At 40.7% G+C, this 16,865-nt stretch overlaps 2 protein-coding genes across 4 annotated transcripts; one reads left to right on the top strand and one right to left on the bottom strand.

Moving 5' to 3' along the window:
- The first annotated feature begins 2,129 nt into the window (after positions 1–2,129).
- Positions 2,130–4,954, top strand: sst5 (somatostatin 5). The gene is made up of 2 exons (XM_014973289.2): positions 2,130–3,257; positions 4,754–4,954. Exons 1-2 carry the CDS (start codon positions 3,129–3,131, stop codon positions 4,952–4,954), a joined length of 330 nt encoding a protein of 109 aa, XP_014828775.2. The 5' UTR covers positions 2,130–3,128.
- Positions 4,955–5,258: 304 nt separating this feature from the next.
- trip6 (thyroid hormone receptor interactor 6) lies at positions 5,259–15,282 on the bottom strand. Of its 3 annotated transcripts, none has more exons than XM_014973285.2 (11): positions 15,208–15,282; positions 14,694–14,735; positions 12,453–12,670; positions 11,359–11,459; positions 10,426–10,539; positions 9,765–10,337; positions 8,974–9,070; positions 8,678–8,847; positions 8,411–8,589; positions 8,201–8,321; positions 5,259–7,838 (listed from the first exon to the last, which is right to left on the bottom strand). In XM_014973285.2, exons 3-11 carry the CDS (start codon positions 12,652–12,654, stop codon positions 7,707–7,709), a joined length of 1,689 nt encoding a protein of 562 aa, XP_014828771.2. In that variant the 5' UTR covers positions 12,655–12,670; positions 14,694–14,735; positions 15,208–15,282; the 3' UTR covers positions 5,259–7,706. The 3 variants fall into 3 exon arrangements, with proteins under 3 accessions (XP_014828771.2, XP_014828774.2, XP_014828772.2); XM_014973288.2 differs by having other exon boundaries at positions 8,974–9,067; XM_014973286.2 differs by lacking the exon at positions 15,208–15,282 and adding an exon at positions 15,006–15,196.
- Positions 15,283–16,865: the final 1,583 nt, after the last annotated feature.

Raw genomic sequence — 16,865 nt, 5'->3', positions numbered from 1 at the left:
GGACCGCAGCCTGGGTCCAGCAGAGTGGTTCTGTTGGGGCTGGACAGTGAGGGTGGTGTCCACTATCGCTACCATCCGTCCTTCAGGCTGACACTCTGCCAGAGACGTGCGAGTTAACAATCCTGAAATAACTAACAAAACAAGAGAAACGTGTTTTTTCTGATCCTCCATGTTGTACCCAGAAGTTCTCAGGCAGGAAATGTGCATTTGTGGACGAGACGGTCGCGTTCCTGCATCCACAACAAACACGTTCACCCCCCCCAATGAGGCCCCGCAATGACAGCTTCTACATCATAAAAACAAATGGAGATGTTAAAGAGGTATTAAAAGTGAACCTAGGAAAGCCTAAAGTGAAATATATTAAGAAAATACAGACTGGTGTAGAACCTGCACCTCATAGATCATCCCTGTGCTGCTGAAGGGAATCTTCACGGTTGGGTAGGCGACCTGGGCCTCCACCTTTAACCCAGCCATCTCCACCACACATAACGTATTTTGTTGGATATTAAAATATCATATATATTAATAAATATTTTTTGAACAAATGACATTTGCTTTTCAGGATATTTTTGTAGAGTTCTCCGTTTTGCGTACTGTAATTGATTGGAAATTTATTTATTTTGACTTAAAAATAAACGAAAAATTGCCACATTTGCAGAAAAATCAAATGCTGGAATTGCACTTCTATGAAGACTGAGGAATTAAATGAGAGGAAACAGAAAGTAGAGTGGGGAAACAGATTAATTTACACATGAAATATATTTAAATTTATCTTTAGATATTTTGACAATGACCTGCAGAATGAGGGAAATAAAGACGAAAATTGTGTCTAGTCATTTATGCACATAATCTAATTTATTTGTCTGTTTCTTAAAAAAATTAATCTATTTATGGGTTTCATGTATTCAATTTAAAGTAGCCACCTACTAGCGTTAATTAACCGGTGCTTCTGAAGCTAATACCTAGAGATAAGGCCAGCAGCACAGACAGACTGAAATAAACACGTTCAGAAACATCAGAACCTGTAGTTGAACGACTTCAACTCTTTTATTCTGATACCTACCCACACAGAATATAAATAAAAGTCATCTTCATGGCTCTGTTATTCGGAACAAGTCTGGTTAAAGCTGTCAGTGTTCAGCTGCCGCCATTTTCCAAATCTTCCTATATACCTGATATAGTTACAGATATATATATAGATATAACATATATAAATATATATAAAACAATGTTTTATAAAGCTCCAGATAAACTGTGGAGAGGTGTTTGTTGAGAAAAATGACTTTAGAGGTGAAAACACGGGGATACAGCGACATCTAGCGGTCTGAGCGGAACTACGTCTGCGTTCAGGAGTAAAGAGTCAGGAAGGAAGGAAGAAAGGAATGAGGAAAGAAAAAAGGAAGTGTGTGATCACATAATCACGATCAAACAGGACTGGACTAAGCACAGGAAGGAATTCCTTCATAAAGTTCAACTTGTTCAGGATTGTGACTCATCACCAACATGAATGATGCTAATTCATTCATTAATCATTACATTCTTTTATTAACTTCAATAAACCTTCACTAGTTTTCACAAACACCTTGGCAGGATAGACTTTGTGACCTGATCTTTACTCCTCCTTCGTCCAGAGCTGCTCAGCTGGATGCCTGCCTGGAAAATGCTACCTTAAGTCAAGACTTGTTTCGCTTAAAAACTGAGTAATCAGGTTAATCAGTGAGTCCTGTTGAGAGGAAGGAGGAAAACCTGCTGAAAAGGTCATCATCTAATTAGAGAGTGTTTCAAAAGACTGCTGTTGAGGAGAAATATTCACATTAGATTTCTCTAAAAAAATTTTAATAAAATCAGTAGTTCATTTATTCCTGATTTAAGACTTTTTGCCTTCTTAGAAAAACGTGCAACCCTTTTTAAACCATTTGCAATTTTCATCTTTTCACCATATTTGCTGTCACTAAAGAGTTAATCAAAAATAATCTTTCATTAAAGAAGCATAACCACAGAGTAGAAATTTGACAAATATCCAAGTGAGTCCGCTTCTGAAAGTAAAGTTCCTACACACTCTTGCAGAACACTGAATTTCATTTTAATGTTTTCAAACAGAGAACAGAAAAATCTCAGGCTGGATTTTTTTCTCCCCCCTTATTTAAAGGATAAAAGTCAGAATACCTGAAAAAAAAAAGTTTTTCCCTCTATTCATCTTTAGATGATGACCCTTTTCTTTGGTTAGTTCATCACAAATTCAGTTATGATTAATGAAATTGTCTTTTTTATATATATTTACTCAGGTTATCTTTGATATTAAAAGTTACTTGGTGCTCCGGAACATGTAAGTGTGACACCTGTTCCCAGGATGGACCAGAATAAAACTAAAAGCACTCGCATATCCATGTGGTGTAATATCACGAAACATCTTCTTTGGCTACTTTTGTTTAAAAAAAAACAAAAAAAAAAAACATTTTTTCCCTGTAGGTCCTTCAGGATAGTTGCACCAGGTGAAAACATTCCCATCTTTAAATTATCTGCCAAAGCTCAAAAATAAAAATAAAAAAAATCCAGAGGGCTCTTTTGCATCTGCCTTGAGTTTCTCCACTTCCCACAAACTTCTTATTTAATTTCTAAATACAAATTGTGTGTTTGCAGCGGGACATTTAGGCGTTGAATCCCTTAAATTTCATCTTCCTATGACTCAAAGTGATAACATGATCGGTGGGCGAGTCAGCCATCTCCACCCGGTAACATTTGAGTCACATCGGGTCAAGAACAGCACCGCGCAGCGGGCAGCTGATGGGGCCCCCGCATGCAAGGTTCCCGCGGCTGCTAATTATGACAAACATAATTAATATAATCACGTTAAAGTTTAGTCGAAATGTAAAGATGTTTTGAGTGTGTGTTTAAATCGCACAGTCAATGTTTGTGAGTGTTTTGAGATGTTTTTGTTTCTTTTTGCTTTTTTGTCACAGTCGGAGATGACAACCGGTCATCTCCTCCACCAATCACATCCCTCCGTTGGCTTGAGGATGAGGGAGATTTGAAGATGAAGGACTCTTACTTATCAGATCTGCACAGCAACCATCGGCCCATACACCGCTTGACTTGTTGGAGTTTGCCAGATTTGAAGGTTTGTGAAGATGCTTTGCTCTCAGATGAAGGTGCTCTTTGTGGCTTTGTGCTCCTCCATGCTGGCGCTCCACGTCAGCTCTGCTCCACAAATGGACGAACTCACGGAAACCCTGCAAGCAGAACTGATCAGCGATAAGGTGAGTTCGATAACCAATAGATCTGTTCTGATTAGATCGACACTTAGAAGGTGCTACGGACATTTAGTCGTCTTTTATTAAAATTCTATTTGGAAATTGTTTTGACTGTGTTGGATAAAAATAGCTTTGATTTGACAGATTTTTAAATTTTATTTTTAAAATTAGCCACAAGGGTCCAAACAACATAAAAGTTGGAACATTTACCATAGAGACATGAATTATTGTTAATTTGTGAAATTCTCCCAATCAGCTGCATGTTTCTTTAAATCCGAGCGTTTTCCTATGTTGTAATTTCCCATTACTATTCAGTCTCGTTTTTTTTTTTTACTTTTATACTTTTACCTTGCTTTGCATCTGCATACTTTATTTTTCCTCAACTGCTGCTTGTTTCCCTGAATCTATAGAATAAATAAATTTCTGTCCTACATTTTTCATTCAGTCACTTATGAGGCATACTAAATTTGTGTTTTTGGGATGGGTTGGTGGATTATGTTTTCTTTTCCGTTACAAAATAAAGTCAGAAAGAAAAAATTAGATTCTGCTTTGTGCTTAAAGCTAAAATATTGAAAATAAAGTGGAATAAGGTGGGAATGCTGAAACATTTAGTTTGGCTCAGGATGTTTATGCGCTAAGAAAAAGAGCATCTTTGTCATTAAATGTTATTCTGTAAAGTACAAATGTTCTACATTGTTTACACAAGGCATGTCTGTCGCAGGTCAACATGTTATTTTGACGTTACTATTGTGGCCATTTCCACTTTTCCTCGTCTTTTAGACTTTCTTTTTGCTATGCTTATTTCACCCTTAATCTTAAAACGAGAAAGCTATAACAAAAATACCAACACAACAAATAAACAAACAGTTCCTCCACCTTTTTATTCCAAGTGACACAAATACTTGTGTCACTTGGACACAAGTATTTGTGTCCAAATACTTGTGTCGAAAGACGAAAAGCTTTCGTCTTTCGACGAAAGACGAAAGCTTTTTTGGCTTTTCGTCCAAAAAAGCCTTTTTGGACGAACGGCTGTCCATTTCTAGGTTTGTCCACCAGATGGCGCCACTTTCCCCCATTCGAACAGGACCGGGTATCGCGACAAATGTTGGACAGTGCGAGAGTTTTTAATTGAATCTTTCAGGCTCAAGCAGTTTTAAAAGACATTTTCAGTGGAAAATATTAATATGTTGTATTTCTATGCCAGAGTTTAGGAAGCAGAGTTTTTTTTAATCCTAAAGAACCTTTCTATGACGCATTATACATTTAAATTAATGTTGCTGACTTCAATCAGGGCTTAATTACAGCCCAATGCTACTATTTTCAGTAAATCATTTACGTATTATGGTTATTTAATTTATTCTCACAGAGTGGAGCTATGGAAAGTCATTTAAGTGTACAAAAACAACCCAAAATCAGACAGGAAGGGGGAACTAATAGTGTCATAAACTCTAGTTTCCTGGTTCTGTTTCTGTTTCTAGGAAACTGGTTCTGTTCTCCTTCAGGATCTAACCGGCTTGCTCTTGCTGAGGTTCATGTCTGAACTGATGGCGTCCAGAGGAGAAGAGATGCTCCGCGAGAAGCAGGAGGAGGAGGAGGAGCTCGGAGGCCGGCAGAGGCTGATGAGACGACACATCCGCTTCTCCCACCGAGAGCGCAAAGCAGGCTGCCGAAACTTCTTCTGGAAGACTTTCACCTCATGTTAGCACGAGACACATTAGGACCTCAAAACCTGGAATAACTACGTTTTTAAAACAAGTCACTGCAATGTTACGAGTTTACTTTTGTCACCTGAAATGTATGATTCAAGATATTTAAACTCTTCTGAAATTAAAGATAACTTTTGATCCTTCATTTACTACATCAGGTAACAACATATTATTGTTACTCTGAGCCAGGAAAGGAACATAAATGCATAGACGTGTCTCAATACAAAGCAACTCGTGCACAAATAACATGCATCAAGTTAAATATCCACCCTTTTTTCTGCACGTTCAATAAAATACTTGCTTTTTATTATTCAACATGTTTATTCAGCCCCACCAAAAAACGTCCCCAAGAGTAAATCTGACACTTGCAGGATGGGTTGACAACATCTTAAAAAAGCACACAAATGATTCAGGACCTTAAAAAGTCGTCTGAGCAACGATGAAACGTTTTATCTTAGTGACGAAACTGCAGTAGCAACACTTCACGAGGTCAAGTAACGGGTGAAATATCTGAACCGTTTTTGCTAAATTCACAGTCAACCAAGCAGGATCATTACGACGCTGAGATGAAATCCTTGAGGTAAGGCTTTCAAATCTGTAGCCCTTTAGGTTTAAAGACATACAAAAAAACAAACAAAAACAAAAGGACGGAAAACAGGGATGCTACACATTTTCCATTTCTTAAGTTTTAAACATATTTTAGCTTCTAGGTACAAAAAACATTTACTGTCTTTTACTTTTACAATCTGTGTTTTTCTCAGAATCCCCAAAATTGTACAGAAGATCCATTATGTGACCTGCAATAGTTGTAAAGCTGTGGGAGCGTTCCAGAGTTTCTCCACTAGAGTCTAAAACATCAATGTGCATTAATCAAAATTTGATTTTGGAGCGATTTATCATTCACAAAATTCAGATAATTAGCTTCAGAAAAATGGAAAAAAAACAGCAAAAAAAACAAAAAAAACAAGAGTCCATATCAGGCATGGGCCGATTTTTTCTTTTCTTTGCAAAGATACTACATCAAAACAAGAAAATAGGTAAATTAATGAGAAGTTGGAGTTTTCTCTGGTTGGATGGACCGGAGGGAGGAAATCGGTGCTGCCCCTCCCCCTCCTGTTGTTGAAGATACTTCCCTTTGCTTACATGAAAGGCAAATTTGGTTTCAAGGAAATAATTCCAATTATTTATATTTATATATATATACATATACATAAACAATCAGTGATGCTGTGTAAACCTGGGCAGCACAGACTTTTATTACCGTAAATGTAGCTGACTGCAGGCTACATGTGCAGATAGCCTGACTATTTCTGCTACCAGTGTCACTCTAAACAGCAGAGTGACAAAAAGGTGATAATATTCCAAACAACCACCAAGTTTAGTTAAAAATTACTACTAAATCCATTACAGATAATTACAGTAGTAGGTATTACAACTGTAATAATTCATATGCTATATGATTCTGGGAGAATTGGGATGACGTTTTGCCTTTCTGGAGTGTATTTTGTGTTCTACATTTTGCAAAGAAACCTCGGTTATCCTACCGAGAGTCTCATGCCGGCCCACGCCCAGACTGGAGCTGCCGTGTTTTCTACACCATTTAAAAAGCAGATTCCACTTTTTTTTTTTCTCGTAAAGGCCGGCTCTGAGCGGTGCAAAGCACAATTAATACTGTTGCTGCCAAGTAGTGCAAGGATAAACACAACCTCACCAGCATTTAGTCCTGGAATAAAGTCTTTTTTGAGGGAGAAATAAGTTCTTGATTAACTTTTATATCAATCCTAAAAAAAAAAAAAAAAAAGAAACACTTCAACCCCTATAAATTGGGTATAATTTTAACATTTCTGTAGAAATAGTTTTAGACGAGCGAGTTTTTGCTCTTAATGGCACATCGTTCAACTCGTGAGGCTTTAGAGACGTGACCTTTGCCCTGCTTCCTTTGGAAGTCAGAAGCATTTGCCATTGCACCTCCATTTCTAACGTAACAGGCAAAAAGCATCAACAAAAACAACGTCAAACACACACACGCACACACACACAAAAAAAAAACCTTAGTGTCTTTCCTTAAAACATTCAAGATCACTTTAGGAGCTAAATGACGCCATCCTGCGAGGGCAAACAATCCGACCCGGAGCGTTTCAGGGTTCTACAGAAGCTTGAGGAGTGAAAACTGGTTGCTTTTAAACTGCACATTCGTCTCGTCTACATTTCTCGTACTATGAGGTTAATTACTTCACAGCAAAAATAAATTCACTGCTCTAAAGGCTACAAACCAAACCAGTGCGATATGTACAGTCACAGTATTACGTTGTACTCTGTGCTTTTAAACTGTGAGGCATTTCAGTACTTCGACTGTGGTTTTTTTTGTTTTACAAAAATGTAGTTTTTTTTCTGATTATCATAATGTGTGCGAGTCCCATGAGATGATAATATGCTAAAACGGAGTTAGAATTTGTACCGAAATGGGAAAAAAACAACAAAAAACAAAACAAGGAGAGTGGAGCCCAAGCTGCCTGCAGGTCAGGCCACCGTCGTACTAATCTGAGCTAAACATGATCAACGGCGCACCGAGAGCGACAAAAACGGTGTGATTTCACTGCAATACCGACTGTCGGTAACAACAAAGGAGACGGGTGAGGGGGGGACAATAACGATGCCTGAACGCCACGGCGACGCGTTTGTGCCGCTCTCAACGCGCCGACTGGGTCTGGGTGCATCAAAGAGGAGGCTGAAAACGTTAGGAGCTCCGTTAGCAGTCGGTGGAGATTTTGGCCGACAGGTCCTGGATGCGTCGGGCGCTGCAGCTCTTACACAGGATGTGTCCATCCAGCGGGTAGCAGCCTCGACCTTCACCTTCAGACGACAGCAGGAGGCCGCATTCCTGAGGGACACGGGCATTCGAGTCACTTCAAGTCAACGTTAAGTTAAATCAGTAGTCGACGTAAACGTCCAATCAACTTTGGGCCTTTGAATGATACATTCTAACTCTTCTTGTTGGTTTTAAACACAAGACACTGATTCATAAGTTAGGATTTATTGTGGATTTTCTCTAATCCACATCAGGCTGAAATTACACAAATTCATCCGCCCCGTTAATGCTTCGATAAAACCCAAATTTCTGGCATACATTTGGTTGCTTTTCTTAATTTAAAATGGGTGTTTTTGAGAACCGTTTCATTTATCGCTTTATAATTCCCTCCTGAAGCAAAGAACAATTCGCACAAACACATTTATGTGGCTCACCTCACAAACGTAGCAGTGAACGTGGAAGCTGCGGTCCAGAGCTACGATCCTGACCGTCTCCTCCTGGCCCGGTTCGGGCATGATGGGCTCGCCGCAAACAGAGCAGCGAGGGGCGTACTTCCTGTCAAGAGAGACGCGAAGCGTCGTAACGTCAGAACCCCTCCCCGTTGGCAGAACGAGGCGGCGACGGTCTGAGCGGCGTGAGCGTACCTGTGGAAGTCGTCTATGCAGTGTATCTGAGACGTGGCGTCGACGGTGAACGGCACGCCGTCCAGGCAGCAGCTGCAGACCACGCAGGTGAAGCAGCGAGGGTGGTAGGCCTTCCCCATGGCCCGCAGGATCCGGTCCAGGATGGGCTTCGAGCATTTAGAGCAGCGCTCCAACGTGCTCTTGAAACAAAAGCCGGACGGAAGGATTAGAAGCAGCTAAAACATAACAAACCTCCTGGTCGGCTCGTGTCTGGCTCCCCTCACTTACGATGTAACATTTCTCGCAGTAGCTCTTCTTGTCCAGGGCGTAGAACGGCTGGCCCCGCAGCCGGGCGTGGCAGGTGATGCACGTGAAGCACTCCACGTGGAACACCTGCTCCATGGCGATGCAGCCGCTGCCGTCACCCACCACGTTGTCCCCGCAGCGAGCGCAGCGACCTGAGAGCAAAACCAGCGACTTGGAGCTTTAACCAAAGTGTCAAAATAATAATAATAATAATAATAAAAACAAACACTACAAAGAAAATGACATTTTCTGCTTTTATAGAACTAAATGTGTCGCACCGAAATAGTCCTCTGCAGGCGGGTGGTTCATATCGTAAACCAGCTTCTTGGTGATCCGGTCCAGCTCCTCCTCAGGCCTCGATGGCGCTGCCCCCTGCTGGAGAAAAGAGGAAAACAGGATAAAACTCAAATCATCAAAAGGTTCCTACTTTGCTTTTCTTTCACTTTTCCAACCTCAAAATTCTATTCAATAAAAAAACAAAACAAAGGAAAGTTCAATGTTGTCAGAAGTCATTAATTAAAATTCTTCAAAGCATTATTGTAGATGGTGGAGTCTGTCGGCAGAAAAGCTCTCCTGTAGCGGTTTGTGTTGCAGCAAATCTGAAGAAGCCTCTGACTGAAGGAACTCTGTTTTTCAATGACAGTCTCATGAAGAGGATGGTCAGGGTTGTCCATAATATTTTTGATTTTCAGTAAAATCCTTCTTTGCATCATTATCCCCAGAACAGATCTCAACGGGACAGAATTCATAGATTTTGCAGGAAAACTTTCAACTTTAAAGGACTTTTTAGTGCAAAACATTTATCTAAAATTACACAAATCAATAAACAGATCAACACTATAGTTACTTTTGATTTATAAGCAAATAAAAGAGCTATTTCACAGCTTTTTTGGGCACATATGGACAAACTTAAATCAGATCAGGTTAAAAATCTACGTCACTTGGCTTCTTCAAACCTGGGCAGCATCACCCTACAGTAGATAAAGATCTGGAGCGTCATCTCTAGAGTTATCCAGTGAGGAACTGGACGACTCCCCAGGCGGAGACCAAAGCGTGTCGATGCATTTACCTTGCTGGACTGATAGGAAGGCGTCTGCGCCGTCTGGGTCTTCTCTATCCCTCTCTTCGACAGAGGAACCTGGTTGCCTCTTCCTCCGGACCCCGGGTTGCTGCTGCCCTTGTAGCCCCCCTCAGAGTGCAGCTCCTGGACCTGCGAGGCCGGGTGCGGCGGGTACCAGCCCTGCTGACCCGTCTGGGTCGGGGGCCGCGGCGACGCGTGCTGCCGGGGAGGCGGCGGGGTGTAAGCCTGCTCCGCCTGCCGCCCCGTCTGCGAGTAGGTGACGGGCTGCGCCGTCTTGACCTGCACGCTGAACCTGGGCCCCGTGGGGGTGGAGGCGGTGGTGTAGGAGGCCGGGACGGGCTGCGGGTACGGCTTCGGGGTGGAGGTGGAGTAGAAGTCCTGCTGGTGGGAGTACTGGGGGGCCGCGTGCTCGCCGGGATACGGAGGGCCCGGGTGGTACGCGCTCTGGGGGTGAGAGCTGTAGCCCGCAAACGGCCGACCTGGAGCGGGGGCTGCGCTCTGGTGCGCAGACTTGTAGGCATCCCCTGAGATGTATTTGTTGTAAGGCACGTTGTCGTAGAGCTGAGAGGAGGCACACGTCACAGTCAGCTTCACTCACAACAAGAGAAACTCTCTTATTGTAGAGATTCGGTGCTGGTTGTTTCAGTACCTGGTTGGCGGCGTCCTGCGGGTGGCTGTCCAGATCGGCCAGCATACTGGTGAGGGAGTCGATGTCGGCGTCGATCTTGGAGTGGTAGTTGGCGGGTTTTTCAGAGCCACGGTGCTGAACGAAACCGAAACAATCAATGACATTTTAGTTCATAAATTCACCGTGATCATTTCAACAGTTCTGATTCTTAAAGGAGTCGCTTCCTGAAACTTCTCGATATTCACGGAAGCAACTCAATTTACAACTTGTGACCACAACTTCTTTACTTGTTTAATGGTAAATTCTTTCCCTAAAGCTGTCAAATAGACATTTTTGCTTTATAAAAGAAAAAAGTTAAAATAAAGAAACAATTTCTTGTAAATCTATAAATTCCTTTAAAACATTAAATGTTGTGATGATATTATTCTTCATTAAGGTGATTTTTAGGTGTGGAAACGACCGGCTCTCAATTCAAACAAATTCATATTTTACTTCCGTATCATAATCTCAAACTGAAAAAGGGGAAAAATGTAATTGGAGTACATAACCAGAATAGGAAAAAAAAATTCATTACTAATTTTGATGAATGAATTTGTGTGAAAGTTAATGGAACCGTGCAACAAAACCAACAGGTTTTATTAATGATTCATGTCTAAAGACTGATATGGGCATTGTTTGTTAATTTTGGGCCATTTTTTCCCCCCCTGAAAAACCAATCGATATTCAGATTTCTGGCAGAGTTCAGAGCATTTATTCAGTTTTCTCATTTAAAACATTTTGGCATTTTGAAGAAATCACCATTGCCATGCATCCTAACAAGGCTTTCAGGGTCTTTGGAGGAGAAATGAACACAAAAATTAAACCAAAATTGAAGGCTAGATGTTTTTTTTCTTCACCAGGGGTCAAACAAATGTGACGACACCCAAAGCTGTCGAGCAGAAACTTCACACCCACCATCATGTCGTAGCCGTCCATGTGAGCGCTCCAGCCTCGGTCGTCTTTGGGGCCGTGAGGGGGGGAGTAATAGTGATCAGTGGCGTGGTGAACGGGCCCACCTGGAGACAGCGCAACAGTAAAACTGATGTAATCAGGTCTATATACTCTCACTGACACTTAATTTCTGCTTGAATGAGCTCTTTCCGCTGAAAAATGAGTTTCAGAGCTATGCTAAAGAAGAAAAAAAGGCATCAAATGACCGCTTATATTCAGTTTTTCTTGAGAAACATTGAGATACGAATGAGTAATTTAGTTTTGAGAAGCAGAGCTGTGAAAACTAAAATAACTGAAGCCTCGTCCTCCGCTGCTGTTTTTTTTTTTTTTTCCCCCAGAAAGCGATCTCAGGAAAAAGGAACTGTGACTCAAAATAAAACGTCCACCGGTTTAACGCAGAGAATGGATTTTTATTGTTCAACAGTGAAAACATTCACAGGAGATAAAGAATTCCCCGAGAGCAGTTTCCTTTACTCATCGGCCCCAATGACATTTTTTACTAAAAACTTCCTCTTTGTCGTCACTCCCAATGATTACTAAGCAAAGTCGGCGTTAGTCACATCGCTGCCAGGAGCACGTCTAGGCGTTTCTTAGAAAACTCTTAGACAGAACGGTCTAGTCAAAGTCTAAGTCAAACTGGGAATCTATAACGAGGCTTGAAAACCAGTGTCGACAGACGCTCTCCGTCCTTGAACCGTTTTCCGAAGAAGAACGGGCAAACATTTAAATCTGCAGACCTGAAAAACCGGTCGGGTCGAACTCTGCAGCCGTAACGGCCGAGAAACGTTTGGGAGGTTTGAATACAAACACACAGCATTTCTTTTGGTATGAAATGTTTAAAAGCGTAATTTTCCTTCAACTTCACAGTTACATTTATGTTGGTTTGTCACATGATTTGGGAGAAAATGTGGACGATTTCAAGGAAAACTTCACAGCAATTTTACAGATTGTTTTTTCAGAAGAAAGACTTTCAATATAGAATCTGCATAAACTACGACAGAGGGTGGATGAATAACCTTCAGGACAGGAGGCAAAGGGCTGAAATGCATCGTTCTCACCTGTGGGTCCAGTCGCCATGTACCTGCTGGGCATCCCCGCTCCTCCGTTCTGGTCGTAGGGAGCGTATTTGGGCCTGAAGTCGGCCACGCCCTTCTTGTTGACGGTTTGGTAGATGGGTGGTCCTGCAGAGTGGGACATCTGGGGGACGGATCGCTCTGGGCTGTCCAGAGTCCTCGGCGGCAGCCAGGTGGGACCGGACATGGCAGGAACCTGGGATCTGAAAGACCACACGTTTCATTTTTCTCGCTTTAATTTTTATTTATTTATTTATTTTTTTTAAACTGCTCTGGTTTCTGTATGCGTTTATGTAACTGGTAACCAATGGAAACCGCAGGATGCTCCAGAGTTTGTTTCCTATGGTAACAGGAGGCTCGCAGGCTGAACAATGGATTTCGAAAAGAAGAGGAGGAAAAGAGGAACGAGTTTAATGCTTTTGTGTGCACCTCGAGCCACAAACAAACAAACAAAAAAAAAAATCATACAAACGCACAGGAACGCCGGCAGGTGTTAATCCACAATACTTATTGTGTTTGGGTGTTTACACACAAGTGTCGCGCGTTTCCAACTGAAGTCGAGACAAATCGAGACAGGAAACGCTCCATAATGATATTTATCTGTGTCTGTGCGAACACCTGGCTCTGAACAATGCGTCATGTGGGATAAACATCGACGCCGAAAGCCGACAGCCGAGCTGCACCTGAGGGCTTTCAGGATACGACGATTATGTAAGAAGACGCCCAATTCAGAAACAACGCAGCGTGGCGATAAAACGTCATCGGGCAGAATCCATCAAATCAGACTTGAGGGACAACAAACTTTACTGATCGTGAGTTCTTTTAATCCCAGTTTAAACTAAAGTAAAATGAGTGGGGAACAGAGGCGTCTACTGTGAGCAGCTCTTGTTGAGGCCCAAACAGTGTGAAAGAAACACTCGTCCCGTGTTTCCACGCCTGCAGAGTTTCACCTCTTGCTTTGAGGAAAGTCAAAGAGACGTTTATCTCAGTTCTCAGCTTCCTTGGTTCTGATGGGTTACTGATCCACAGTCGCACATGTATAGCGCCACCTGTCTATGTCGGTGTAAGTACGCTGATGCTCAGATTGAAGTTTCTACAGAGATTCAGGTCAAAATTACACACTTTTCCAGGTTTAAATTAACGCAGTTTATCCCAACAGACAGAAGGATGAAAAAAAAGAGCACATGCAGAGCCAAATAGAAGGGTGAACAGATAGAAAAATGGGCAGAAGGATGGAGACAGAGGTGGAGAAGTGGAAAGAGGAACAAAAAAGATGGATAGAAATGTAATTATAGACTCCTAGTTTAGAGGTTGAAGTGAAAACCCCTGAGAAAAATCGCATCTAAACAAGAAACTAATGAATTATTTTGTGGTCTGTAAAACTATCTAATTGATCCGGATTCAAACACAAGCGAAATTAAACTGACGCAACGACCCACTCACACTGATTGCATGTGGATCGCGTCACCAACCATGTGGCTAAGAGGATTAAAATGATAGCTCCAAATAACAAAATGTACTTTCTTTGTTGCTTTAGACTTCCTGTCTGCGTGGCTGTTGTGTCGGCATTTAAACCCTGCAGGGTCAGCATTCATCAAACTGTGTGGAAGGAGGGGGTTCCACCAAACCCACTTTTTTTATTATTATTATTATTATTTATTGCCTGTCTGAATCTGAACGAGCGCAGACGCCCAAATCCGAGGAAAATTAATCCCTGCAATTTCATCCCCGGCGCCTCACAGCCAGTTGTTGTTTATATGCGACCGGCATTGCAGAGCTTACGCATTCAGATTTTATTTTGGTTGGGACTAGAGGTCAAAAGAAAAAGTTAGACAAGCAACAAAAACAATAACCAGTATATTAAAAAAAAAAAAAAAAAAAAAAAATCTGATCTATTGTTGGTGCTTAAGCAGCATGAGAAAAGTAAAAAACATAATATATAAGATAAATATGGTCCAAATTGTTAAAGTCTCAAATATAAATTCCAATTTTTTTTTTGTTTTATTAAACTTTTTAATGTTTCTATAATAAAATGGCTCTTTTAATTTGAAAGCAAACACTTACGTTTAGATTGGATTTTATATTTTTATGTGCTTATAAAAACCAGAACAAACATTAAACTTACAAAAAAAAAATTAACAAGTGTAAAAAAAATATATCATAAACAAAACAAATGGAATTTCATGTGGGATTGTTTTTAATATATAAAAGCAAAGCTTTTCCTACCTTTTTATCGCAACTCTACAGTCCTCTTTCTCTTGGCCTCATCTACACAAACAGAACAAAATCAAATCGATAAACCAAGCCAAAGGAAAACATTAGCAAACATTAGCAGTGACAGGGAGCACTTTCTATCCAAACTGAATTAACGGTCTGACTTTAGCAAAAACTGAACAACCTTCACTTTAAATCCCATCCTGAATCTTTACATGCCTCTCATTACTGAAAAACTCACCGCCGATGACATCATTTAACCCACAATGAAGGAAAAGCAGCGATAATTAACTTTAATAACAGCTCCGTTGACTAGTTTCCCACCGTGTTATGAAGTCGAGCGGAGCTTGTGCCTTGCCCCCGGGCTAACTTTCAACACGACCGAAGAGGAAACAATGCGGCAACCGACACCCACCACCCCGAAACCTGCCACACAAACGCGGCCTACATCTCAATTTAAACCTCCACAGGTTAGTGAAAGTTATCCGGAATGTCCTCAGTGTTCGCTGAAGCGTTGTTAACCTACTTTGTCAGGAATCCGAAGGCCTTTAGCAGCGGCAGCAGCAGCGGCAGCTACTGACTGTGTTCCACTGAGTGACGTAGCTGACTACAGCGGCGTTTCAAAATAAAAGCACACAGTTAGACGATACGTTATCTCACACGACGTTACAATGTGATAAGATATGCGACAGAATATGACATAATACTTAAAGTTATAAGATATATGACAGAATGCAATACTACGCATTATAGCTTAAAATGTAATATCGTTAGCCTTATAGCATAACTGTCTAAGTCTCATTTTAAAAATTAGGACTTGAGCAATTATGCTATTAGACTAACGACATATGATAAAACATGATAGACAAATTTATGAAGTGATTTATGACAGAATGCAAAAATACACATTAGGTTACAATAGGATATGATGTGATATCATACATTAACTATGAAAGTGTATGACAGAATAGATTAAATTACAACATGAAACAACAATTATCCATAAAGTTACAAAATGACATATGATTTGACTTAATGCAACATCACAAAGTAGCTTACAATATTATTATAATTTGGAATGCAGCTTGATACATTAACATAATATAACACTATGTGACATCGGATAGGTTAGAAAAGTATAAAAGGTAGACACTAGGCAGTTTGAGAGAATTTAATATGGTGATATAGAGCAAAATTACTTTACTTTTTCAGACATGCATTTACTTCTGAGCTCATTATTTGTTTCTCTAATTTCAAACAACTTCTGAATACTGTTCGGAGGACATGATTTGTACATGGCCAGCGTTAGTATTAAGTACTGATAGATTGTAGAATATAACATCTCCTATATCTTTCAGTGCATATAAATGGTTTTCATCTCCCTACACTTTTACACTGAGTGATTTGAGAAATCAGATTACACTATAGGTGTTATTTTTAGCATTTGCCCAAACCTGCTTACATCAACAATTCAACCAGCTCAATGAAACACAATTTAAACAAAGAGCAATTTGCTGTAGTGATAGACTAACATAAGCATGTTTCCTTTGTTATGACTTGTTGATGATCAGGTTACGTCAGATATGTTTTATTTATATTTTCTTTTTGTTTTTTTAAATAAAGGTGTTTGTGTCCGGTGGCTGCAAAAGCATCATCACTTCACCACCGTGTTTAAAGTTTGAGGTGTTTGGGCTGATAATATGGCTCTGTTTTCTCTAAACATGGTGCTATGCACTATAGTTGCCATTTGTTGTCATCTTTCCAAAACACATTGCTCCAAAAGTTATGGGGTTCATTAAGGTGCAACTCTGCAAACCCAAGTTGTGCCGCCATATTTTTCATAGATCATCCTCCTCGTGATTCTTCCAAAAACGTGTCCGTCTTGTCTTGCAGTCAGCTTTATGCATTTGACTTGCTGAGACCTGCAGAGTCTGACACTGAGTTTTTAACGATTATTTTAGAGAATTGCACAGTCTGGATTTGCTGGATCGAACTGGTCACATCTGTTGATGATTAAAGTGCCTTTGATAAGCAGTGTGTGGTTTATTCTCTCCCCCCTAAATTCTGCAGAAGCAGCTAGGGTGTACTTAGTTTTCCACACGGCTCATTTTGTGGCTGAAACATCTTCATTGAATCCCCCTGTGGGTTTTATATTCAGGGATTATGGGAAGAAGACTCCCATAA

This window comes from Poecilia mexicana, unplaced genomic scaffold (genome assembly GCF_051168715.1).
Source record: "Poecilia mexicana isolate PSO_F unplaced genomic scaffold, ASM5116871v1 scaffold_18, whole genome shotgun sequence".
Classification (NCBI taxonomy): Eukaryota; Metazoa; Chordata; class Actinopteri; order Cyprinodontiformes; family Poeciliidae; genus Poecilia; species Poecilia mexicana.
Note: the sequence above shows the minus strand (reverse complement) of the source record. Positions and strands in the feature narration are given on the sequence as shown.

Coding starts and splice junctions, on each gene's coding strand:
- sst5 (XM_014973289.2), top strand. CDS start 3,129: ATGCTTTGCTCTCAGATGAAGGTGCTCTTTGTGGCTTTGTGCTCCTCC. Junction 3,258..4,753: donor CAGAACTGATCAGCGATAAG/GTGAGTTCGATA, acceptor GTTCTCCTTCAG/GATCTAACCGGCTTGCTCTT.
- trip6 (XM_014973285.2), bottom strand. CDS start 12,654: ATGTCCGGTCCCACCTGGCTGCCGCCGAGGACTCTGGACAGCCCAGAG. Junction 9,071..9,764: donor CTTCCTATCAGTCCAGCAAG/GTAAATGCATCG, acceptor TCTTTTCTCCAG/CAGGGGGCAGCGCCATCGAG. Junction 7,839..8,200: donor TTCACTGCTACGTTTGTGAG/GTGAGCCACATA, acceptor CGTGTCCCTCAG/GAATGCGGCCTCCTGCTGTC.